Genomic DNA, 26,421 nt, shown 5'->3' with positions numbered 1-26,421 from the left:
ACATGCATATTTTTCACAATTTAATATTGGTGAAATCAGGGTTCATCTTATAATCATTGGCATGCTATAATTTAAATAGAAAATTTTCTTCCTTGAAAGAAAAATTGATGGTACATAAAATATGGGTGCATCTTACTTATATTTGATGTTGTCTTAGATTCAGTGAAATAAAGTATCATTCAAGCATCCCTGCAAACAATTGTTTGCTCCTCTGTCTGTCTGCCCTAAGGACGAATCATTTTATGTTCTCAACATTTCCATAGTTCCTATTTTCTACTCCTACCGTGTCTCCTCTTTACCTCCTTTAATTTTCCATTGTTCTCAACCAGAGTCAGACTATTATGCTGCAATAAGGCAATTAATCACATGATAAAATGCTGCTATATGTTTGTTATAGAATTAACTCCAGTTAAATATATAAGCTAGTTAAAATACATCTATATATTTTATGGTGTGAACAAGCTACTATGTTATATAGGCATCAATTTATGAAGACAATGTAGTCAGAAGCAGAGTAGTGTTGGAATTAAATAAGATAATTAAAGTAATATGATATATTTAGTGACAATATAATTGTCATTCTTTGAGCAGCATTGTGACCTAGGAGAGTCTCTAGAGAGTAAAGGTTTCTCAACAAGTCCAGATGCCCTGTCCCATCCAATTATCCTTGTTTACACACTTTCATTCTTCATTTGCTTATGAGGCTGGGAAATCCAGTGGTCTTGGGCCAGGCAATTCCATGGAGAGGAAGCTGGCATGGGACACCTGCCATGACCCCTGGCATTGTGGAAAGAGGGGGGGTCTTTCACTTTCTTTTCCCACAGCCGAGGATCTAGCCAAGACAGATGACTTGCCCCACAAGCCCTATATTCTGCAACCCCAAACGTTCCTGCCTCTCCTATGCCTTTGCTCAGGCAGATCCCTTCATCTACACAAGCGCTAATAGTACTTTCTATGATTGTGGGGATGTTCTATAGATCTGCACTGTATAATACAGTGGCCACCAGCCATATGTGGCTATTGAGCAGAGCACTTGAAATGTGGCCAATGCAACTGAGAGACTGCACTTTTTACTTTATTTAACTTAAATTTAAATAGATACATGGCTAGTGGCTACTATATCGGACAGCAGAGATCTAGTGTGTCCTTTTCTACCTGTGCATCTAGCGTGTACATTTCTTCTCCAAACCCTTAAACTTCTAGAAAATTATTAAACCTGAGAATGGTCTTGGGGAACTTCTGTACTTGTAGTTGCCCAAGGTAATCTAATTCATATTGTTGCCGGGAGCTGGTCACACTGAGAGAAAAGCTTCTTGAATCACACAGCCCCTGGGCCAGTGGGCTGGAGGCCACAGTTCAAATGAGGACTGGTGGCCAGAGATGATGAGTTTGGTCCTCAACATGAGCAATGGGGTGGTGAAGCAAGTGTCTGGGACCAGGGTCACACAAGGAGTGTATATGGGAACAGAGGAATAGGTGGCTGCCTGATCTGGGGAAAGGGGGAGAGAAGCTGGGATGCAGAGAGCAACTGCACAGTCGGTCATGCTGAGGGAGTGAGAGGATCAGGTAGCTACCGGCCTCTGACCTGAAACTTCTAGAGGCCCTGATATCCATGTGTGCTCCAGTCCCCAGGAACCTTTAAGAATCCTGCCCCTGGGAGTCTGTGAGCTGTGGAGCAGATTCCACAGGCCCATGCTTACTTCAAGCGGGGTTATGCTCTCTCTTTGGTTGCACCATTTGACTATTCTTGACCAAAGCACCAGACACCCAGACCCTGAGCAGGAAGGTGGTAGGGGCATTGGCGGGGGCGCGGGGGCAGGGGGAAGCAGAACAACTTCCTCAGTAAGCAAGAAATGTTACTGGTTTAGAGGGCTCTTTCCCCCAGAGCAGCCTTCTAATTCCAAGTGCTAGGATTTGAAGTAAAGGTCACCTTCTCAAAATCATATCCTCTGCTAATTAAAGATTCTACTCCGTTCACTAGGGAAACGGTCATTCACAATTTACTGTAGACTCAATCAGTCTGACTGCTTTCCTAATCTGAGCTTAGCTGCATTCGAGGAAAGAGTCACTAGCTTGTGGAAGTAAGGGAGAAATTATTCTAGGGTGTGGGGCACTCTGGTTGGCATGGGGGCTCCCTGGGATGGGGACAGGGTTTGGACACAGGGATTATTGAGGATACCTTCTGGAGAAGAAGCATAGAGAGGGAGGTAAGATGGCACCTGAAATAAATTTCTGCAGCAGACCCATGCCTCCTTCCGCCCCCAGACCAAGTTTTGCTGTCACTATTTCACCAGTCCTCTCCCCAGTGCTAGGCTTCTCCTGCATGGAACTTCCGGGAGAAAAGCATTGCGCTGGCTTCATGAGGGCCTCATGGGAGACAGGAAGTGCTTTTCTAGACAGACCTAGCAGGAAAAGCACCAGCAAACAGAATGGATCTGTGCAGTAACTGGCAGGCAGGGGGCGGGGGGGGGGGGGGGGAAGGGTTAGAGGGCGGGAGAAGAGCAGAGTACTTTCTGCCAGATGTACAATGAGCACAGGCTTAGAGTTTTCTGTGAAAAGAGAACTTCTAGTTGTTCATTGCCACAGCACGTGGCACTCAAGATTTAATAAATGGTTGAATGGGTGGATGAATGAATAATGTCCCCTCATATTGCAAAATCATGTCAGTTGCCAGACTCACACAGGTCAACTTATTTCTTGTCTGGGATCTGAGCTTTTTTTTCCTTCTTAGGGAGGCACTTAATCCGGTTGTATGGGTTTACAGATGTTTTATTCCTATTTTAAATTCTAATTTCCCATCTCCTATCCAGAATGCCCCTAAGTCTGCCCTTCATTTCCCCCTTTGCCTTCACAACTGAATCCTAGGCTTCATAGGGGGTCTCAGAACATCTGGAAGGCATTTGAGTCCTTTTTTTATAGGAGGGGCTCTCATAACCTGTTCACACACAAGAACAGAGAGACATGAAGTGGGACACAGCACAGCATGAATGAGGGGCAAACCCATGAGGTCAAGACGGGCACCTGGAGGACTCCTGGGCTCCTCCAGGAGGGGGCGCTGCTCACGGGAGTTCAGGGGCTGCTGCTCTGTTTGCTGAGGGGAGTGTGGTCAGCAGATCCATGTGGATGGCTGGCCAGGCCCCATAGATGTCTAGGCCCTTTCCAAGGCACAACCTTGGAGCCCCTAGGAAAACACTGACCAATAAATTAGGTTGAAAAATATGTAGGAGGCAGGGAATATCAACCTGGAGTATTTGTCAATGGCGTGGGTGTTCTGGAAGATGCGAAGACCCATCTGGCCCTTCAGAAGCCCCTTCTTCCTGGAGGAATTGGATTCATTGCTCAGGGCCAGGTGGACCACTATTTTGTCTTGCCTCTCTTCTTCTGTCAGAATGTGGCTTCTCGTGTACCCAGCCAAGCTGTTGGCCTCAGACTCACTGTAGCTTCCATCCAGCATCATGGTTCTTGAGGGAAGCATTCCACACTCACATGGGAACTGTGGGCAGCAAACATAAGGGAAAGTGTCAGGCATGGCGAGGCCGTGGGAGAGGGGCAGAGGAAGTGCCCACGACTGCTCAGAACCACAAAAAGCACAGCCAGAAGGATCCCCAGACATCACTTAGCCCAAGGATTCTCTACCCTGGCTGCATGTTAGAGTCTCCTGGGAAAGTCTTAAAATGGCCACATCCACAATCCATTCTAGACGAATTTAAAGCCCCCAGGTGATTTTACTATGTAGCCAGGGTCTAGAACCACTGATTTAGTCCAAATGTCCTCAATTGCAGAGGCAAAAACTAAGACCCAAAGAGACTATACGATTCTCCTGAGATCAAACAGCCAGTGTCAGAGTCAGGACTTTAAACCCAGGACTTGATTGCAGTGTGGGACTCCACATCTTTGTGCAGGGGTTAAAAAATGATTAGGGAGGAGAGTGTCCTTACTCTGAAGAGTTACATGTGAGGGTTAAGGGTCATGATGCCTGCAATGTATTTTTAAATGGTTCGACTACACCAACAAAACCATGTTTATATAGAGAAAGAGATCACACAAAGAGGCAAAATGTTAACAATGTTGGATGGATGTTATATTATCCTATTTTGTTAAACTGTTTCTACAAGTATGAAAATGTCTATAAATTATAAGTTGAAGGGAAGGAAATGGTTTTGCTTAACTGAGTCAGCAAAGGGAGAGCTCCCAGATGGGGCTGCACTGGTTGGTGCTGGCCAAAGGCATGAGGCCTGCCTGATACAGCCAACTGGCCCCATAGTTCATTCTTCCCAACCTGCTGATGTTCATATGTTTCTAACCTGGCTCTCAGCCCCCCAGTGTCTGTTTTCCACCTGGGAATGTGAAATAATGACATTTCACATCTGACTTCTATTGTTATGTGTCTTGAAATACTCAAACAGATACCATAAAGAGATGCAAAAACAGATGGATGATTTTTATGGAAAATTAGAATTACTTGAAGTATTCTTACACTTGAAGAAATCTTTTGTGGTTTGGGGGAGCTATTTTTTAAATCAGGCGCCATTGTTTCATTATTTTTTCCTATGTCTCGTCCCATCAGCCACAATAATTAGGTAGCACATTAATACATTCCTAGAATAGACTAACCCGTAGACTCTAGGAATAAAAGGTCAGTAAGAGGTCATCTATTCAATTTTTTGCATTTAGATATGATCACACCCAAACTTTGATAAAAGTGTGAGATATTGTCACTGGAGCCTTTTGTTGTTGTTGTCAAAGGCACAGGTCTTTACTTCTTTCCCTTGTTCTAAATTGAAATGCATTCTGCTAAAATAAAAACAGACTTTTCTCCTAACAGTTTGAGTTAGAATCAAGAAATGTCAAAGATTATGATAATTTTCCACAACACCCTGTTTCTGAGAAAAATTAAGCAACTCCTGGCATGTTGAACAGGTCTGAATAATCAGCCCAAGTAAGGGAGTCAGACCCCTTCAACCCAAGCAGCGCGGGCCCCATTTGAAGCAGGGTGAGCCTAGCAGCCTCCAGTCAGCGTTGTCTTTGGTGGAGTGGAGGTTGAACTTCGGGGAACATCAGAATCACCTGGGCGCTTATTAAGAATGCAGATTCCCGGATGCCACCCCCAGAGATTCTGACTCAGTAGGTCTGGGTTGCAGCCCCAGAATCTCCATTTTTAATGGCTCAGAAAGTGAATCCAGGCCAGGTGCTCCTTGTCTCCACTTTGGGAACCTCAACTCCACTGAGGGCCTTTTTCACAGTGGTGAATAGTGGTTTCTCTGTGTGGCAGCAGGAGAGAGATTTTGTGTCTTCCCACCACTGCCCATCCTCCAGCAACTGCGCCTTTTTGCCTTTAAATGGCACAAGCTCTCACCCCCCCCCCCCAGGTGTCCATTCCCACACAGACAGGCAGCTGGACTTACTGCCCAATTGTCTTTCCACGTGTGATCTCCCTGTTTCTCTTTAGACTGTGTCGGATCATCACTGGCAAAGACCAGGCCCCAGCGTATGGTCACAAGCACTGCCAACTACAAGTTATTTCTGGTTAATGATTCATGAGGCCACATTTGTCGGATGAAGGCTTTGTTATTTTTTGAACATCTCTAAACAGGAAAGTCTAACAGACTATAATCAAAAGTGTTTACATTGATCATTATTCAATGACTTTGGGTTTTACATATAACCCACAGTCATTTAATAATGATCAATGTACAGATTATTAATTTGAACAAATATTCAAATGCTGAAGTAAAAAAGGTTTGAATAGAATTTGAAATATAAATGTTTAAGCAATTAGCATACTTGCAGACAATGTGGAAAATTTTAACAGGTGTAATGTGGGCATTGAAAGACCTTTTGAAAAGGCAACACACCCTCTTTTCCTGAAACGTATACTTCCTTGTGCTAAGGAGCTAGCAGCCACCTCGATGGGCATAAATGTGAGGTTTTCATGTCCCTGATCTCTACACCTTTTAGGTAAACACTCATTTTGATTAGTGCAATGACTGGCAATGATTTGGTAACAAGTTGGCATTTTATCTCTTACTGTAATTAATGAGTATGAATATGAATGAAATAGATTTTCCCATCCTTTGTCAAAGGCCCATACACATTGCCTTTGATTCCCCATTCATAGTCTATCTCATAGCACAGTGTAGTTTCCTGTAGCATAGTGCATTAAGTATACATAGTATAGTATTTCTAATACTCTAAAGACTAAGGTCCTATGTGGCTGAATTTTCACTGAGTCAGAGCACTGATAAATAAAGGAGCTTTTAGTCTACAATACTTGCCTCATTTGGCCATAGGATATGAAGGCATTTTCTCTAGACATGTTCGATAATAACAGTAATACTTCTGTGTGTCTAGAACCCTACAATTTCAAAACTTTCACATACATTATTTTATGTAACTCTTACAATAACCCTGAGAGGAAGGTGGGGTGAGGATGCTGTTACACCTTTTTACAGACGGAAAAACTGAGGCCCAGCATAAATGGCAGAGTTTGGCTTAAGAACCCAAGTCTTCCTGTTCCTAGTCTTTGTCCAAAGACTTCCTGCTTTCTGGGATCCTTTATGGTAGATGCTAGAACCTATTCTAAAATGGATCACCCTTCTTTTGCATAAACATATCCCTTTTCTACATGCAACACCTTCCCCCCCTTCTCATCTCCTAGCTGCATGGGCTCAGACAAGGCAATGAAGGCAACTTCGCTCGCCTTCTCCCGCAGCTTCCGCTCCTTCCGCTCCTGCACGGTGGTCAGGTAGTTGACGGCCGCGTACTCCAGCACCGAGAGGAACACGAACACAAAGCTGACCCAGAGGTAGATGTCCACGGCCTTGATGTAGGAGACGCGGGGCATGGAGGCGTTCACGCCCGTGATGATGGTGGACATGGTCAGCACCGTGGTGATACCTGCAACATCCAGCTTTTAGTTCAGCCGCTGACGAGGGTGCAGAATGCCCCGCCCCACCCCATTTCACTAAGTCACCCTGTACATTCTCCACCTCTTAAATCCAACGAGAAATTCCCCGGACACGTTTCCACCTCGCAGAGGCGCGAGGATCTGCTCCACCAGCAGCCAGGCTGTTCCCCTGGCCAGCTGGCTGCTTGTCCCCTTTCACTGGAAGCCCCTGGGACTCTGGGTCTCTGGGATGGGGCTGACAAGGCCAGCAGAGCTTCAGGAAGGACCTGTTCAAGTGTGGACGCTTCTAGAGGAACCTCCCCAAACCTCACGGAATGAACACATCCTCCCTCATCTAAACCTCATTTATGAAGTCCGTGAAGACGGTGGGAATTCCTGGAAGTCTGTCATGCTACAATAACCCTGCCTTGCTGGTCAAACCCTCACATTTCTCAGGGCCCAACCTGATTATGTCCAAATTTACAATCATCAGTTGTAAACAACCACTCTGGGATTCGGGGTCTGGGGAGGACTGAAACCACAAGTCACCAGGGAGTTCAGCCTTCTCCGTCCCAGAAATCACGTCATGTGGGCCCCACCTCCTCAAACGCTCCGTCTGTCTAAACAAGGTCAACCAACAACATGTTTGAACTTACAGAATAAGTGTTCGGCATTTGTAGAATTATCGTATTGATCAAAGCACTGAGCTCTAATACTGCCGGTGGTGCACTCTACACCTCGAATAGCTCTATCTTTCTGAAGTGATCTGGGCAGAGTTGATGCTATTTTAGGTCCCTGTGGTTTTCACAGTGTAGCCCAGGAGGCAGAGGGCAGCGTGGGAATGGTGAAGACAAGAAACAGGAGGTCTGCTCCTTTGACTTGACAGCCCATCACTGAAGAACTCTGAATAATGCTCTTACTTCTTCTTTGCATAGTGATCAGTTGAAAAAGTAAATAAATAACCTCCCCATCACAGCTTATCAAATGCCTTTACCCAGTGACACTCTGGCAGGCACAGCTCTGCGGTCGATCCAGAAGGACACCCAGGACAGCATGACCATCAGGGTGGCAGGGAAATAGGTCTGGAGCAAGAAGAAGAAGATGTGGCGACGCAACGTGAAGTTAATGTACAGACGGTTGTACCAGCCTGGGGGACACAGGAAGAAGCCAGTGAGTTCAATCTGAGAGGCAAACACAAAGCCCTTCCCCATGGGCCCCCCTTTCCCTGACATTGCTCTCATCTTCAGCAGAAAGTTAAACATGAATGACCAAGTGGCTTACATTTCCTTTCCAAAACTAAGCCCTCTCGCCTATAAATAAATGTCTTGCCAGTATTTGTACATTCGCTGTTTTATGTTTTAACTTCTCTTCGCAGCAGTTTGGGGGAAGGTAGAACAATAGAGGTCTAGGCTAAGTTGTTTGTTTTTGTAAACCACAACCACCTTTCCTGAGTGACTGGTTCTATTTTGTTGAAGCCAATACCACTGAGGCAGGAGCCAGCAGAGCTGAGCTCTGTCACTGTCCTTATTGTGAGCTTGGGCAGCTCGGTCAGTCTGCACATTCATCACAAGAAGAAATAGGTCGTTCACATGATTCTGAGGCCTGACATCAGTTCTACTTCTGACACTCCATCTGCCGCGTGGAAGTCAATCCATTCGTCTTGTGCAAGTCATTTACCATTTGCTCATTCCTCAGGAGAAAGTGAGGATATAGATATTATCTATTTCATTCTGGCAACTTGAGAATCACTGATTCATGGTTGTAAGAAAAGGATGGAAATTTTAAGGTTTCAAATGTCCCACAATATCATTACCCAACCACTGGGAACAAAGGTGGTGTTAAGGACAGTGCAAATGTGTAAAGTGAACTGAAGCTGTGTGCACCCCACCCTCCCCCTCGCAGCCCAGCCGAATCAGAAAACGGTAGAACTCAGAGGTGGCCCAGCTCTGTGCCTCACAGCACGGGGTACACACATGGTGTACAGTAAGGTGATTTCAGGAGCACAGAGGCAGGGACTTTTCTCTTTGTGTTCATCACAATTATTATTAAAGTCCTCTTCTATTTATGGCAAGTGATACCAGTTTCCCATTGACGACAGTGATGTAAAATTCCTTTTCAAAATAAAGTACAAGAGGGGAGTTGACTTAAAAAAAAATTAAGTCGATGGCAGCATAAGTAGTAGGTAAGACAAGCTTCACTATGGTGTTATGTGAATAATTGAAATCCAGATTGGATCCAACCCTCTTATTTGGAACATGAGGAAGCTCCCTGAGGCTTTTCTAAGACCTCCTGTCTCCAATACCCAGGCCAGGGCTCCTCTCACACAACGTCCCTTCAGTTCAACAGTGGCCACCAGGGGACTCCGCATGTGCTGTGCGGGTCCTGAAGGGAATAGACAGAGACCTTGATCTTGGTTCCTGCCCTCAAGGATTTTCAAGGAACTGCATGAACGTCCCCCAGGATGGAAGTGCCTAAGATATAGGACTTTACATATCTAAGTGCTAAAATGTCCCTCTGTGGGAGCAGTGAGTGCTTTAGGTTTTGGAAGAGAGACCTCAATAACTATTGACTGGAATGATTAAGAAAGATCTCATGGAGGAGATGAGTGTGAGGTAGATGAGTGGATGGGGAGAGGAGAGGCTCAGAGAAGGGAGTGAAGGGTGCAGGCTGAGGACAGTGACTCAGCCTGGCCACCGGAGAGGAGCCCCTGGGAGCTTTACTGCTCTCCAAAGCCCTGCTCTACCCCAGGGAGGGTCTGATGTAATTGGTCTGGGATGGGGCCTGAGGCATGTTTTAAAAGTTCTCAGGTTCGGAGCAGCACTATTCATAATAGCCAAAAGGTAAAAACAACTCAATGTCCATCAACGGGTGAATGGTTAAATATAATCCACACAATGGACTATTATTCAGCCTTTAAAAAAAAAGAGAATGGAATTTTTGCACATGCTTCAACCTGGATGAACTTTGAAACCATTATAGTAAGTGAAACAGGCAGTACGAAAGGACAAATACATGATTTCACTTTTATGAGGTACCTAGAATAGTCAAATTCATAGAGAAGAGAGGTTTCCAGGAGTCGTAGGGGAGGGGGAGGAATGGAGAGGTGTTGTTTAACCAGTTCAGAGTTTCTGTTTGGGATGATGAACAAGTTCTGGTGGTGATGATTGCACAAAACTGTGGACATACTTCATGCCACTGAATTACACACTTAAAAAATAGCTAAAATGGCACATTTTTAAATATGTATTTTACCACAATAAAAAAAAAGTACTAGCTAACAACAACAAAAAGATTCCCCAGGTAATTCTAATGCGCAGCCAGAGCTGAGAAACATGGACTTAGAGCGGTGGTTCTCCTGATGGTGTTCCTGGGCCAGCAGCAAGAGTGTCACTGGGAACGAGTTAGAAATGCCGATTCTGGGGCCCACACAGGATCTACTGGTAAGAAACGGTGGGGGTGGGGCCTGGCAATCTGTGTGCACCACCTCTGGAAGGCTTGTTTGAACAGATTGCTGGGCTCCCCCGTTCCCGGGTGACCCTGCTGCTGCTGATCTGAGCACCATAGTCTGAGAACATTTGGCTAAAAGCAATGGTCTTTGAACTTTGATGTGCATAGGAATCACATGAGACTGACTCAGCAGCTGCAGTGGTGCCCAGAAATCTGCTGGTCGCACACACTCCCCTGGTGGTTCGGATGCAGGTAGACCTCAGGGTGCATCTGAGAAATGCTGCTGAGGTAACAAAAGCCATTGGACATTTAGCACTGAGTCAGGAAAGGGAAGGGTTGGGTCAACGGGAAAGGCTGGAACAGTCGGTGGGTCTAAACAAGTTTGACATGTGATTGTGTAGGTATGGGGATTGTTTGAATGAGGCAAGAGTTTCTAGTACACTGAATAAATAGTGAGTGATCTTCAAATGTGACAGAAACTACTAATCATTCATTCATCCCACGACCTTTGTCCAATTTCATCAGCTTAAACTGGCCTCCATGAAATCACATTTCTTCCTAGGTTTGCAGAGGGTCTTTCTGGAAGAGCTGAGAGCTGCTTTTATTCCATGAAGAACTGTTCCATTCTCTTTTTCGTCTAAGAAAACCAGGGAGAGTTGCCTTGGAAACACAAGGAGTAAGCCAGAAGCTTTGAAAATGTATACTCCGTGTTCCAAACAGAGCACTCTTGGGTGAGACCATAGCCTCTGTGGATGGGATGATAAACCTCCTTGTTGGCACACAGTAAATAATGGGAGAAGAAAGAAAATGCATTTAATCTGGACTCCAGAAGGGCTCTAACCCGGGACAAAACTAACAAACAAGCAAGCATGCTATTCCAACGTACAAAACATCTAAGAGGAGTCCACATAGTGACTAAGGCAGTTTGCCTGGCCACTTACCAGCTGTGTGACTTCAGTTAACCTTAATTCCTCCTAGTCTCAGCTTTCTCATCTGTAAACTGGGGACAATAACATCTATACCATAGGTTTGTTGGGTAGAAATTAGTTAATTCGTATAAAGTACTCAAAACAGTGGTACATTATAAAAGTTACATAAGAAACTCTTAATGGTTTTAGAAAGTTGATTTGAACTTGCCAAGAATAGATGAGAAAAGGAAATTGTGTGGCAGTACATACCAGAATGAAAGAGAAGAGAGGAATGAGGATGAGCGCTGTGGGCATAAAGTGAATCAGGCTCGGGCTGTCTCAACACCAATACAACCTTGGCTGGGCTTGCTTTTTCCCAGGGTTTGATGTTGAGAACAGAGGGGTGAGGGTGGGGGCAGGTGAACGGGGAGATGGTAGCCATTCAGGGGCAGACAGTAGCACGAAATCTTCCCAGGGAAGGGCCTGGGTTTCTCAGCACTGGGACCTCTATACCATAGATTTGTGGGACGAAGGACAATGAAGTGAGAAGTCCTCTAGGGTCCCATAGCTACTGCAGAGCTGCCGTAGGCTGAACTGTGTCCCCCAGAAAGATACATTGAAGTCCTAACTCTGAACACCTGTGAAGGGGGACGTGATTTTGAAATAAGGTAACCAAGGTAAGATGAGTCGTATTGAATTAGGATGGGCCATGATCCAATGACTGATGTCCTTAGAGAAGAGGGAAATTTGGACATAGAGACAGAGACAACACCATGTGAAGACACAGAGACCCAGGGAGAATGCCATGTGACCACGGAGGTAGAGACCGAGTGATGCAGCAGCCACTAGAAGCTAGTGAGTGACGCGGAAGGAGTCCTCCCTGGGGTCTTCAGAAGCAGCAAGCACCCAGTTTGTGGTAATTAGTTATGATAGTCCTAAGCAATTAGTACAAGAATTAATGGTGAGATTAGAAAAGAGCTGATACGTGATCCTCTCAAAACTTCAAACATGCCAAAACCGGTTTGGCTCAGTGGATAGAGCGTCGGCCTGCGGACTCAAGGGTCCCAGGTTCGATTCCGGTCAAGGGCATGTACCTTGGTTGCGGGCACATCCCCAGTAGGGGATGTGCAAGAGGCAGCTGATCGATGTTTCTCTCTCATCGATGTTTCTAACTCTCTATCCCTCTCTCTTCCTCTCTGTAAAAAACCAATAAAATATATTTTAAAATAAAATAAATAAAAATAACTTCAAACATGACCCAGGGTCCGAGAAGAGGTTACATGAGCATTAAAAGTGAATCTATAGATCTAAATATAGGTATAAAAACATTGCGCCAGAAAGCTATCCGCCCATATCAAGTTGAATGAATCAAATTACAGATCAGCATGTAACCCCATTTTTGTGAAATTGCATAATTAAAGCAAGATGTCTGCAAGGGTGTTTGCTAAATTGTTAGGAATGCTTACCTCTGGCCGTGGGATTTCCAAGGACAGCAACATTTTTACTCTCTGCTTTTAAGTGCTGTCTGTTTTGGGGGACTAGGAATTATTTAAATGAGAAGAATCTATTTTCTTTAGGAGGGGAAAGGTTAAAGCTGAAGAAGAATTCTACTATGTTTTCTTTCACATTTGAATCAGACCATGCAAAAGTTAGCTACTGGACCACTTTATGAAGTGTATGATTGCCTAACCACTGTGCTGTACACTTGACACTCATACAGAATAATATTGAATGTAGTCTGTAATTGAAAAATAAGCCTGGTCGGTGTGGCTCAGTAGTCGACCTATGAACCAGGAGGTCACAGTTCAATTCCCAGTCAGGGCACATGCCAAGTAGGGAGTGTGCAGGAGGCAACTATTCAATGATTCTCTCTCATCATTGATGTTTCTATCTCTCTCTTCCACTCCCTTACTCTCTGAAATCAATAAAAGTATCTTTAAAAAATAAAAATAAAAATCAATAATAATACGTTTTTAAAAAGAAACACCAAAAAAAGAAGTTCGCTACCGGTGCTGCTGTAGAAGGCCAGTCTGGAAGTGGTGTGAAATTTCTGAATTAGAAACTGAGACAGGGAGATCTTCTCGTCTGTTTTCAGGGATTCGTCCCCATTCTTCCAATACAGCATCAGATCTTCATCCGTATATGCATCTTGGGGGAGAGGAAATAAGTCAATTTGACTCCTTTGCTTCTGAGCAGGGTGAAGCAACAGGGAAATCCTACACTAGCCCATGAGTAAACAGTTCTTAATACTGGCAGCCAGCACTCAGTCTCATGGTTATCAAAATGGCACAAATATTGGAGAGGGAATAAGGCAAAGTTTTGACATTAAGCATCCTGATACTTACAACTCTCCAGCTCCAAGGAACAGGTCTGGGAGTCCAGGGGAAAGTGGCTGAAGTCCATGTTGCACATGGCAGTGACCGTAATCCTAGACAACCCAAATACACACGTTGGCTCGTGCAGTGAGTTATTGGTTCATGTACCTGCTCAGAGTAAGGAGAACATGAACCTGAAGTTTGGAAACGCAGGTATCTAACTTTTGTCTTTCTGTAGGAGGTAATATTGGTGCTCTGCCGGGAACCGGGCTGCTGAGGGTGTTGGCTGCTAATAGCTCACATCTGCACCTTCTATTGTCATGGCTCTCAGCCAGCCTTCCCCAGAGATACCTGGAAAATTCTGCCCCCTTCCCACAATCCACCCAAAGGTATTAGCATCTAATTCTGGTGAGCTGTACAAGGAGGCCAGGAAGCTGTGACTAAGACTGTGCAATCACTCAAGTTAGCCCAGAAGCCAACCTGCAACAGCATTCAATGAATAGTAGCTATTTTTTAGAAATTTTTATTACCAATAAACTAGCATTTATAAGCTTTCAGGGGTGGAAAGTCCATAGAAGGTCATTACCTCCCTCAACTCATTCAGTCCCATCTAGTGTCCCAACCCAAGCTTAAGATCCCCAATGACAGGGAAGTCACCAGCTAAGAGGGTGGCCATTTTGTCTGAGAGATTTCTAATTGGCATCCGAAGGCTGTATCATCCCACAGACCCAACCACAGTGACAAACTCTTCAGGGCCAAAGAGACTGACCACACATATGAGAATGGCATTGTACAACGAAACCATGACCCCACGGGCAGTTACCTCATGCTGTACAGCACGTGCCCATCCGGGAACACCCTCAGCATGATGTTCTCCGTGGTGGTGTCGTGGGTGAATGACCTTTTGGAGTGAACAAAGAAGACGTCAGGGACCCAGATCTTCTTCACCAGCCGGCCGTCGAAGGTCATGCTCTTGTTGCTGGTGCTGGGGAAGGACAGCCTCTCGTCCTTCCAGTAATGCCGCAGGTACAGGGTCATGGTGAAGTCCTGGGGGGCGGGCGGGGGGGGGGGGGGGGGCGCGGGCGAGACCAGACAGAAACAGCTTAGCAAGCTTCCTTCCTTATGGGATTTCAGTCTGAAAATGCTCACCTCCCATTCTCCTCCAAGTGCGGTTTATCTGACCACTCACATCACTTGAAGAGTGTGTTCAAAGTGTAAAGTGCTGGGCCTCACTCCCAGACACTCTGAATCAGAATGCATAGGGCAGGGCCCAGGGGTCTGCACTGAACTAAGTCCCCCAGTTCCTTTTACCCATGAAGCTTGAGAGCCCCTGCTTTAGATTTTACTGTAGCCGGGCCTACTTCCAAGTCCCAGTGTTACTCCCGCCAGCTCCGGCCTGGCCCACCCAGGCACAGCCTGGACCAGTGCAGCCCCACCAGCCACAGGCTCTCCGAGACCCCACACTCTAGGCTGCCCCATCAAGGGCGCTGCGTACCATGTCCACCTCCGAGATGCTGTCCAAGCTCTCCACCTGCACGTCCACACCCACCGGGATGGCAGGGCCTGCAGAAGAGCAAAGATCGCTGGTTAAGGCACATTTGTCTCCACCCCCTTCCCAGGGGAGTTTGACCCGAGCAGGGGTGAGGCAGGGGCTTGAATTCTGTAGGGTTTTCTTGCTACTTCCTGAAGTGCTGGGTGCCTGAGGGCAGGGGCTACATCTGCCCTACGTGCCGTTCCAGGGCCACAGTGGATATTTAATCCGTGCTTGTTGCATGAGTCAAAGAGCTAGAATACTGCCTTCTAATCCCAGGACTGTCTCTGTAGGGTAGAGCTACTAATGTTGCTCGAGTGCTTGAGTGAAGACCTGAGTCGTTGGCCCTCCTGTGACACCTAAAAAGGACAGTATGAGGCCTAAGAATGAGGCCCAAGAGCCTCTGACAGAGGGTTGGGACACCTGCATGCCCAGGGCTGGATTCATCCTGTCATTTAAACTCTCCGACAGAGTACCTATCAGTAGCTGGGGCCCCGCCCCCTCTGGAAGCCTTTGACATGGTGGGAGATGAGCTCTCTGTGCAGTTAGATGGCAGTGGAAGATGACACCGTATAAGATTTTAAAATCCTTTCGGGACATGTCAGATGAGAAGCACATGTGGTGCAGAAGCTGGACCCCCGGTTTCACCTGGCCGGTGACAGGATTTCTAAAGCCACGTGTATCCGCAGGTTCCTGTTCTATCTCTTGGTCTGGGTGATGGTTACATTGATAGGGTCACTTTGCGATAACTTAGTGGGCTATACACTTATAATCTGTGCACTTTTTTTGTATGTATATTATGCTTCTATAAAAATTTTTAGATTTTAATATTTTTTTAAAACCTAGAATGGGGCAAACAAAAAACCTGTGTCTGTCATGTGCCTGAGAGAGTCAGATGGCAACTGGACTGGGCACCCTGGGAGAGGCCATTGTCAGAGGCCAGCCTGCTGCTATGGGTCCTCTGAGCCCTAGCAAGGGAGTACAGGACCAGAACATTCTGACCTAGGTGGTCTGAGTGGGGAAAACCTTGGGGTGTCAGGGGGAGTCTGGTTCTCAGGGAATTGAGATGGACTGGAGGGACCGAGCCTTCGGCTGGGGGCCGAGGAGGAGGAGCAGAGATCCTGACAGAGTAGGGACTGGAAGGCTCAATCCTGTTTCAGCTCAAAGGCGGGCCAGAGGTCCTGCTGGAGGTGGCCCAGGGCATTGTATGGGCTCACCCACGCTCCCCTAACCGCCCCCCTAGGCTTGCTAATACTTGCAATCCTACCATTAAAGATGTTGCTTTTTGGCTGAGCTCAACAGAAGGGAAGCATTTTATTTACTATTAGTGAAATTTCATGGATATTTTCTGTGGTGTTAAGCATGAAGGCAAATGTATCCAATACTTTATCTTTTTACTTTTTCCCTCTCAACTCTTTTTATTTTTCTCTGTTCCTCAACTGATGGCTTAGGTCTGGGCCCATGAGAAATCCCTGCTCTCACAGCCATATTCTCTTCTTATTCCAGGCTCCTTTGAAGGCACCAGAAGTGGATGCTCAGTGTGGGGAAGAGGGCCTCCTTAGGGCTAAGTAGTCCGCCTTTCTCTCCTGAGGGCCTTGCAAAACGAGGGAGGGTCTGCCGGCAGCCTGGCTGAAGCCCTCTCCCAGGACCCAGGCCGCTGCACCCTTGCACAGGGCTGTGTGCTCCCAACGTTGCCATGGAGGAAGTGGGACCAGTTCATGTTTGCCCTCTGGACCCTCTGTTAGCCCGAGATATTAAAATAGCCCCGAGTTTGAGCTCTTAACCCCAGGTGGTACTGCTTCTTGTGGAAGGAGTGCTCTGCTCGACCCACTGGCCGTGTGACCTGCAACATCCAGTGTTTCAGAAGCCAAAGGGAAGAAACGATATAGCCATCACCCTCTTTGGGCTCACTTCCCAGTGGCCTGGTTTTCAGATAAAACACACTGTGTTTAACCTGGAGCTGGTTTTGGCGAAGGACATTTTACAGATAAAATATATCAGCTTGCTTGATACCTGTTACTGTGTCTCTCTGTTCTCAGGGCCTGCTTTGGCCTCCACAGCGCCAGCCACCTCCTACGAGCAATTGGATAAAGCCTGGAGGGTGGTGTTGGTGCTCGGCAGGTACGGCCGCGAGGGAGTGCAGGTCAGGTTAACAGGGAACCTGGGTTGTTGGAGGTAAACAAACTGTGTATTCAGGAGGCTCCAGAGCTGCATACCTGGGGACTCACACCTCCAGCTTGAACAGAACCAACTGCTCTGCCCTCCTTGGTCTCAGCGCAATGGAGTTGACCTTGGCCTTTGACCTGCCCAAAGTAAGACACTCCCAGGCTCTCCTGAACTCTCCATTTTGTGGCCTTTCCCAACCTGGTTTTGGGAGAAATTCTTCCAAATTACTGATTTCTTCTGTGAGCAATGTTATGTCTTAAGCAGAACTGAGTCCCATCAGGTGTTAGAAATAATATACCAGGTAGTCTAGTTAAGCTAACGAGGACTTCACGTCTTGGCTCCTTAACATAGCTTCGAGGTTTTCTGCTTTAAGAGAGGGATCTGGTGAGCCATATAGAAGTCACTGGTGAGGTGACAGATTCAAGGCAGCAGAAGGGAAATACATGTTTAGCTAAGGACTTTGCTTAGTTCCTAATTCTTTCTGCTGTTATTCTCCTCATGTGGCTCTGGAAAGCGTATCAGGGGTTTATCCAATTTTTAAATTAAGATAAATGTCATTTTTTCCTCACTGACACTTCAAGATTGAATGTGAGATAGAATTTTCAGACAAACCAAAATTGAAAGAATTTGCCAACAAGCATCCTGCCCTAAATGAAGATGTTTTTCAAGCAGAAGGAACGTGATCTCAGAAGGAAAGCTGGGCATGCAAGAACAAATAAAGAACAAATGGTAAATACATGCATAGTTCTAAATGAACATTGACTACATAGGACAATACTAATAATATATTGTGGAGTTGAAAAACAAAAACACACACGGAGAAACAACATTTAAGTAGGGAGGGGAATAAATGGAGTAAAAGGGTTCTGAGGTCTTCGCATTGTCCGGAAAACAATAAAAGTCACTAATTAACACAATAGTGTGATAAGCCAAGAGTTCATGTTGTTTTCTGGGGAACCACCAAAATATAATAAGAATATGCATTTTCAAAACTAAAATAGGAAAGCCAAACTAGGAATAAGCAAAAATAATAAATCCAAAAGAAAGCAACAAAGAAGGAGAAATAGAATAGATTGGACAATAAAAAGAACATAGTAGGATGATAGATTAAAAACCACTAGACAGCCCTAGCTGGTTTTGCCCAGTGGATAGAGCATTGTCCTGTGGACTGAAGGGTCCCAGGTTAAATTCCGGTCAAGGGCATATGCCCGGTTGCAGGAGGCAGCCTATTAATGATTCTCTTTCATTGATGTTTCTATCTCTCTCTCTCCCTCTCCCTCTCCCTTCCTCTCTGAAATCAATAAAAATGTATTTTTTAAAAAAGGAGCATGATTTTTTAAAAAAACCAACACTAGATACATTATATAATAAATGTAAATGGACTAAGTGCTCCAATTAACAAATAAATATTGTCCAACTTGATAATTCAGAAATGCTGACAGTTTAAGCATTTGGTTTTCAACAGAAATATTAGTGTAAATGACTTAGCTCAAATTCACCATGCACCAAGGACAGGATATTGGGCAATGGGGCAGGGTTGTTTTTCAATATTAAATTTAAGAAATTGGTTAGCTATCCAGTGGGGACCTCTTTTAGATTTTAACAAAAGTTAGGCAATTAGAGTTTGGGTCAGATATTGGGCTCCAGAGGGAGGCTGAGAGTCATCAGCAGCAGAGAGCTGGCTGTGGAAGGGGCTGAGTGTCTTCTGGGAGGAGAAGGGACCCAAGGACCTCAGAGAAGGAGCCAAGGATGAGCTGCATCAGAGACCACAGAGGAGAATGGCCATGGGAGAGAGGTCAGGGAGGCCAAGGTCCAGGAAAAGAGTCCTCCACGCGGCAAGTGCAGTGGGTGGAGACGGTGATCAGTAGGGAGTGGAGAGAGCTGGTGGAGGTGGGAGAGTGGAAGGGTTTGACAGCAAAAGGGCAGGCAACATCATAAAACCTCACTTCTGGAAGTCACCCAGTGTTTCTCCAACCTGCCTGTTAATCAGCATCAAAGCAAAGCTTGTGAAAACCCAGCTGCCTGGGCCTCGTTTCAGGAGGCCTGGGGTGGGACTGGAGAACTGCCTCTCTAACAAGTGATGCTCAACGAAGCGCACAAGCCAACGTTGCTGCCTTGTCTCTTAAATCAGCCTTTTGCTATTTAAGTTTATCACAGGAAAGGTTCTCCTGTGTTCTAGAAGCTGATGTGGGGAAGGCACACAGGCCCCGCCAGTGCCCTGGTCACAAGCTGGGTCCCATCCCCCAGCCTTCCCTGTCTCACTCAATGCCAACCGGCCCAACGCTGACCTCTGGGTTTGCTCTCCAGATCCACTCTCCGCTCTGCTCCGCCCTGTTCTGTGATGAGGAGCTGAGCTCTATGGGCAGCACCAACACTCGCAGGCCCACCCCCGCCAGGAGCACAACCTGGGAAAGATACTGCTTCCTCCTCTTATAATTCAAGCCTCCACCTGCTAATGGCTCCACACTTTTCGAGCCCTTGGGGCCTCCCCGTAACTCATTGGTTTCCCTGAACCTTGCCCACACTCTTGCAAGCAGACCTTCATCAAACTCTCTTCCCTCACCCCATGGCGGCTGTATGTCCCCCGACTGTTACCATGTCTTTTTTCCAATTGCTTTCCAGGTGCTCCATCTCAGTGAATGTTCTCCCAAGGTCAGACACTTAGGGTCCCAGGTTCCTCTGATTCCATCAGAGGCCATCTCCCTCCTTAGCATCTCACAGATCCCCGCCTCCCCACCCCCGGCCCCTGCTTCTTTTTATGGCCTTAGCTTCCTCCCTCATTAACTGCAGTCTGGACCATTGCCAAAGTGGTCAGCTATTGTCCGGCATTCATTCTCAACTGCGGCAGCATCCTCCCCACAGGCCCACAGGGAACTTCTACAGCTCGTGTCTGGTCCTGCCATCCCTCAGCCCAGCTGTGCACAGTCCAGATGCAGCACAACCTTCCCAGAGCTGCCCCAGCCCACGTGCCAGCCTTACCTCTCTGTGTCCCCTCCCTGTCTACACACACGTGCACTCACTCACACACACATTCACACACTCACACATGACATAGTGCAGCTCCATGGAGATGCTCACAGTTCCCTGACATGCTTCACCCTCATCCGTGAGCTCCCTGCTCCCCGGCTTGCCCTCCTTTCTCCATCCGCTGGGCTCGCCCACTGCACGTCTTTCCAGACTGATGGTGACCATCGCCTCCTGAACAAAAGCTTCTCTGGGCAGAACTGACCACTCCCTCAGTTTCCCCACTCCATCCGTGGAGCATCCCGCGTTGCTCTGTGACGTTTGATTGCACTTAACCACTTATCCGTTTCCTTAGTAGACTCCTTGAGAATGATATTGTTGCAGGGACAGTAACTGAATGTAAAGGACTCCAATCGCATGAGCTTCCCAGGCGAGCGAGGCTCCTTGGCGTTCCTGTGTCTTCGTCGGCTCCTTGGGGCAGCTGTTCAGACCCCGCTGTGCCAACCCCACAGCTCCTGACTTTTCCTTGCCAGCAGCTCTCACAACTCGACATCTTGGCGTGAGGATTTCATTAACACTGGTCTCCCCCCTAGAGCAGGAAGACTCCCAGAACTGGCTGTCTGGCTCACCATGAGTTCCTGTCGTAGACCATGTCTGACACATAACAACAGCTCAAAAAACCCCACATATTTGCTTATGAACAATAGTATTTTGGTTGGACAACCTAACCTACTTTGTTGCCACCACTCTTCCTGACCATCCTGACAAACTCCTTGGATACAATTCAAAAGAATCTGTGATGACACCACGTCGCTCCTTTACCTCTCATCTACGCAGTTTGAGTTAAAAAATCAGCATTGTGCTGGTAGCAATACAGAATGGTACAGCTGCTGCAGAAGATAGTGTGTTGGGTCCTCAAAAAATTACACATACAACTACCATAGGGTCCAGCAATTCCACTTCTGAGGATATACCCAAACGAATTGACAGCAGGGCCTCAAACAGGTATTTATACGCACTTGTTCAAGGCAGCATTACTCACAATAGTCAAAAGGTGGAAACAAACCAAATGTCCATCCACAGAGGAGGGGATAGAGAAAGTGTGATCTACTCATACCGTGACTATTACGTAGCCTTAAAAGGGAAGAAAATGCTGTCACGTGCTACAACGTGGACGAATTTTGAAGACATTATGCTAACTAAATAAGCCAGTTACAAAAGCCAGTCAGAAACGGTATGAATGCCACTTAGATGAGGTGAAATCATAGAAATAGAAAGTGGAAGGGTAGGTACCAGGGGCTGGGGGAAGAGGGCAGTGGGCAGCTATTGTTTGATGTTTCAGTCTGGGAAGATGAAAAAGTTCTGGAGATGGAAGGTGGTGATGGTGGCCTAACATGAACGTGCTTAATGCCACTGAGCTATACACTTAAAAACGGTTAAAATGGTAAATGTTATGTTATATATTACCACAATTAAAAAATAAATTTAAATGTGAAAAAATCAGCATTACAATATTTTTTCTAACTAATGGAGAAGCCCCGGGTCTCTGGAGGTTCCTCTCACAGGGACGCACCAGGCAGCTGGGGCTTAGACAAAGTATTTGCATTTCTACTGATCCCTGGGATTATTAGGAAGCAGCTATTAAGCTTTTCTCTCTCCACACTGAAAAGGTCATCCAAGGGGTATCTAGTCTTAGATAAATGTCTCTCTGTCAAATACCGTTCAATAGCAAACCACACGAAAGTCCCTTTCAGGGAAATAAAATAGGAAAAGGTATAAATGAGAAGACAAACCCCACAACCGCTGCAGGACATCTTTGTTCAAACGAGCTGCTTGGGGTGCGTGAGAGCTAGTGGAAGGCCGGTGTTAGGCTGGGCCCGCACCAGGGCAGCAAGGGCCCAGGCTCTGCTTACCGGGCCGGCTGGCGCCTGGCACAGGCTACCCCCGAGGAAGGAGTGCCTTCTGTTATTTGCAGAGTCCCGTGTGCTGCCTGCAGCCTCCTCCTCACCACCCACCGCCCCTGGCCCGTGTGCCTGCCCAGGAGTGAGGTGCATCCACCGCGAAGGCTCCCTGGATCTAAGCCATCCCCAGAGGCTCCCAGGGATGACAGATGGGATCAGTCATCGGAACTGCAGGCGATGGGAAGGCCCTGCTGTGCTGGCCCCATCCTGCCTGCTCGGCCAGGACTCCAGGAGTCATGGCACTTCTTGTTTATAGGCTAGGGGGAAGCGGGGGGGGGGGGGGGGGGCAGTCTGACTCCTCACTATGTGCTCCCCTGACATCTGCACACCCAGGGAAGCCTCACAGGGAGGCCCACTGCCCTGAAAGGAAGCAGGAGTGGCCCCCGCTCTATGCTTTAGTGACTGAGATCATAAGAGCCTCCAGTCTCACTGCACCCGCTGGAGGGGACACCTTCCTCCTCCGCAGCGTCTAGCAAAGTGAGGCCCTCCCCAGCCTCGGAGGCCCACTCAGGCCGGCAGGGGACTAGCCCCACCCTCCACACGCTGGTGGGCCCCGCTAATGGGCTGGGTGGCTGCAGGGATTAGGGCACAGGAAGTCCAATTTGCTCCTCAACACAGCTCGAGGGAGGAGCACCCTGAGGCGGCAGCAGCCTGCTGGATGATGGTGCTCAGAGCTGGGTTCTCTGGGAGCATGGCGGGGCTTCACCTGCCATTCCTGAGACCCGGCTCCTGGCTCTCCGGCTTCCTCCCAGAGGAGGGGCGTTTTTATAAGGCTTTCAGGTTACAGCTGGAAGAAAAAAACACAAGCTCTGCCCCCAGCTGTTCTGTGGCTATCACTTAACCCTCTGGACCCCACACGCACAAGGCGGGGCGCTGGCCCTGCACCTACCTGCGGCTGCTCTCCCCCCCCCCCCCCCCTCCCTGCTGGTTGGACAGAGCGGACGGCTGGCGCCTCTCCCCGCCCTCCTGTGGCATTTCTCCAGGTCCTGACCCCCGGAGCAGGGAAGCTTTGTCATGGGGCTTTTGCTAAATTATTGTTGCTGCATTGAAAAGCAGGTGACCCCCTCAAACACCCAAATTTCCAGCTGGGCACAGGGTGCCTGAGCCAGGGAGCCACTTGGTGTCCAGACCCTCCTGGCCAGCTCTTACTTTTCTAGAAAAGTTGGCAGCAGTGAGGCCTGTCCTTTCTGAACGTAAACAGCTTAGTCACATCCGCTCCTCTGCAGTCAACAGCCCTCTCCACGCCCTTTCTCCCAGCGCTTTCTTTCCAGGGAAACAGTGACCCTGGAAGCGAAGTCAGGCTGATCTGACTCAGTGAGAAAACCTAGGGGGTGGGGGTGGGAGGCAAGGCCTGAGAGAAGGGATGGAGCATCGGCAGCAGCCTGGGGGCCGAGCCCCGCCAGCCCAAGGGAAGGACACAGTCCTACCTCCAAAGGCAGGCCTCATGGTGAAATCGTGGTCCTCCACTCTGAGGAGCGGCCGAGCCTCCCCTTTCCGGATTTTGGTCACATCGAGGTTCTTCTTAGAAAGGTGACTGCAGAGACAAGGGAGACACACTTTTCCATGGCCCACCAGGCACGGAGTGAGACTGATCGGAGAGGTTACTTTTTGCAAGAACTACCATTGGGCACATTTTCTCTATCGGGCTCAAACACACAGACACCTTCCCACCCCTCCTTCCCCTCCCTGCCCCAGGCCCTCACAGGCCGGGAGGACCAGACCCCTCCTGAGCCTTTCGAGAGGAAACACCTCCCTGCAGGGCACCATTCCACCTGGCAAGCTCTTAATTGTCAAAAGTTATGACTAGAGGACAGTAGTTGGGTTGAAAGGTGGAGGAATTAAAATGTGGGTTTTTATTCTTTTTAATCATTTCTCTTATGTTGTTATAATGTTGGTTTTGTGAAAAACAAACATTTGCGATCCCAAGCTGGCATCAGTCCAGCTGGCGCAGAGCCTCTGTCCATAGCCAGCAGGGACCAAGGCCAAGTTGGACATGCAGTGGCTCCTGCTGCCCGGGGGGAAGCTGGAGCTGGAGGACCCTGGTTCACTCCCTTCCCTCTAACCCAGATGACAAAGGAGTAATTCTCTCTTCTCTCTCATTCACACTCACTCTTTCCAGATTTTTTTTCTCGCCACCACTGTACATAATCCTAAAGAAGTCAAGTCCAAAATGTTCTAAAGCAATAGTCTACTGACTGGAGTATCACTAAGCAAAAAAAGAAAAAGGAGGGGAAGGATACAGAGAGGGAGAGAGAGGGAGGGAGAATCAGGGAGGGAGAGAGAGAAAAAAGGGAAGAAGGGAGAGATGGAGGGAAGGTCATCCTCAGCTACAAAGCAGCTCAACCTGAGGCATACAAAGATGTTTTACCTACTCAGTTTTCAACTACCTGCCTCAAATCAAAATGCTTTGGCCGAACACAGACATCGGAATGGGGGCTCGACCCAGTCTGGCTTTGCTCTCTCACTGCGGGTGACACGAGAGTGCTTGTGCCCCCCACCTCCCCGCTCACCCACTTTACCTTGGCTTGGGCATTTCCAGCTGCCCTGTCCCTCTCCTCCTCCTGGGCTTTCTGCTGTCCACAAGAACCATCAGGCAAAACAAGAACAAAATGAGTTTTGTAAGATAAGGCATTTTGTGAAAGTCTGCGATGCCACAAGCTGCTTTCCGGTGACCTGCGGCGGGGCCAACCCCCCGGCTTAACCATTGATACGGTTGCTGCCTCGTGACAGCGTTCCTCGGAGGGGCTGCGTGGGCATGGCTGGCCAGGCTGATTTTCCCGAATTAATATTTGATACTGATGCTTGTCCCACCCCACCCCCTACTCCCCAGGACCTGACACAAACTCGAGGCTTTGCCCTCCCTGCTGCTTAGTGATTGGTCATTAGTCAACCAGTTCGTCCTCCTGTGGAACTCTGCCTCCGCTGAGCTCTAAAACAGCTTTGGCTAAAACTGTTATATAAAAAAAATTAAATCTCTGGAACATGCCAGCTTTTTGCTGAAATCATTAATCCATCTCTCTTGCTACATAAAATCAGTCTGTCACTTGGTCCAGGGAGTCAGCTTGGACTCTGAGTGGATTTGCAGGAAGACTTCGTGGACATGGAGATGAATGAATGAAGATGCTCAGGAAATGCTGAATAAACACACCCATGACCTGTTGTCAGGAGGTTGCTTTCTTTCTTTTTTTAATATATATTTTTATTGATTTCAAATAAGAAGGGAGAGGGAGAAGGAGATAGAAACATCAATGACGAGAGAAAATCATTGGTCAGCTGCCTCCTGCGTGCCTTGTACTAGGGATTGAGCCCACAACCTGGGCATGCGCCCAGGAAGCCAACTGTGACCTCCTGGTTCATAGGACAATGCTCAACCACTGAACCACACAGGCCAGATGGTTGCTTTTTTTCTTGATCTAAGAGACGGTGCTTTGCCAAAGAGGCTTGCTTTCCCCCATACACACATCAATTTCTTCAATGAAAACACATCTTATCAAAATACTAGAGGCCCGATGCACAAAGATTGGTTAAGAATGGGCCTTCCTTCCCCTGGCTGCAGGCACTGGCTTTGCTCTGGCTGGAGCCGCCTTTCCTTCCGCCTTCCCACGCTGCCCAGAGGCCTGGAGCAGCTGGGGTGGTGCAGAATGCCTGGGTCCCACCCCGCCCCCGGCCACTTGGTGCCTGTGTATGCAAATTAACCCACCATCTTTGTTGGGTTGATTTGCATACTCACTCCTGATTGGCTGGTGGGCATCATGACGGTATGGTCAATTAGCTTGTTACTCTTTTATTAGGTAGATAAGATACATTTTTAAAAATATATATTTTATTGATTTTTTATAGTGCGGAAGGGAGAGGGATAGAGAGTTAGAAACATCGATGTGAGAGAAACATCGATCAGCTGCCTCTTGCACACTCCCTACTGGGCATGTGCCCACAACCAAGATACATGCCTTTGACCAGAATCGAACCTGGGACCCTTGAGTCCGCAGGCTGATGCTCTATCCACTGAGCCAAACTGGTTAGGGCCATTTTCATTTTGAAAGAAAGCATAAACCAAAGATTCCAGGATAATATACTATTATAGTAAGCTGTTCTTCCTATCATGAGCATTAGGTTAACTTTGGTCCTTAATCCTAAAATGTATAATGTTTAACACCATAAATTAGGCTTGATGCCTATCCTAAGATATGGAATTATGAACATCAGAAGTGTAAAGATCCATGTGGTTATGTTTAACCTACCG

At 47.4% G+C, this 26,421-nt stretch overlaps 1 protein-coding gene across 1 annotated transcript; it reads right to left on the bottom strand.

Moving 5' to 3' along the window:
* Positions 1 to 3,181: 3,181 nt before the first annotated feature.
* Positions 3,182 to 24,883, bottom strand: GABRR2 (gamma-aminobutyric acid type A receptor subunit rho2; the record flags this gene model as incomplete). The annotated part of the gene is given in 10 exon segments (XM_079780143.1): positions 3,182 to 3,493; positions 6,701 to 6,897; positions 7,881 to 8,033; positions 13,249 to 13,389; positions 13,587 to 13,669; positions 14,380 to 14,603; positions 15,052 to 15,119; positions 23,606 to 23,712; positions 24,698 to 24,844; positions 24,846 to 24,883. Coding segments are annotated over 10 exon segments (1,470 nt in total).
* Positions 24,884 to 26,421: the final 1,538 nt, after the last annotated feature.

This window comes from Cnephaeus nilssonii, assembly GCF_951640355.1.
Source record: "Cnephaeus nilssonii genome assembly, chromosome: 9".
Taxonomy (NCBI): domain Eukaryota; kingdom Metazoa; phylum Chordata; class Mammalia; order Chiroptera; family Vespertilionidae; genus Cnephaeus; species Cnephaeus nilssonii.
This window is presented reverse-complemented; position numbering and strand designations above follow the sequence as displayed.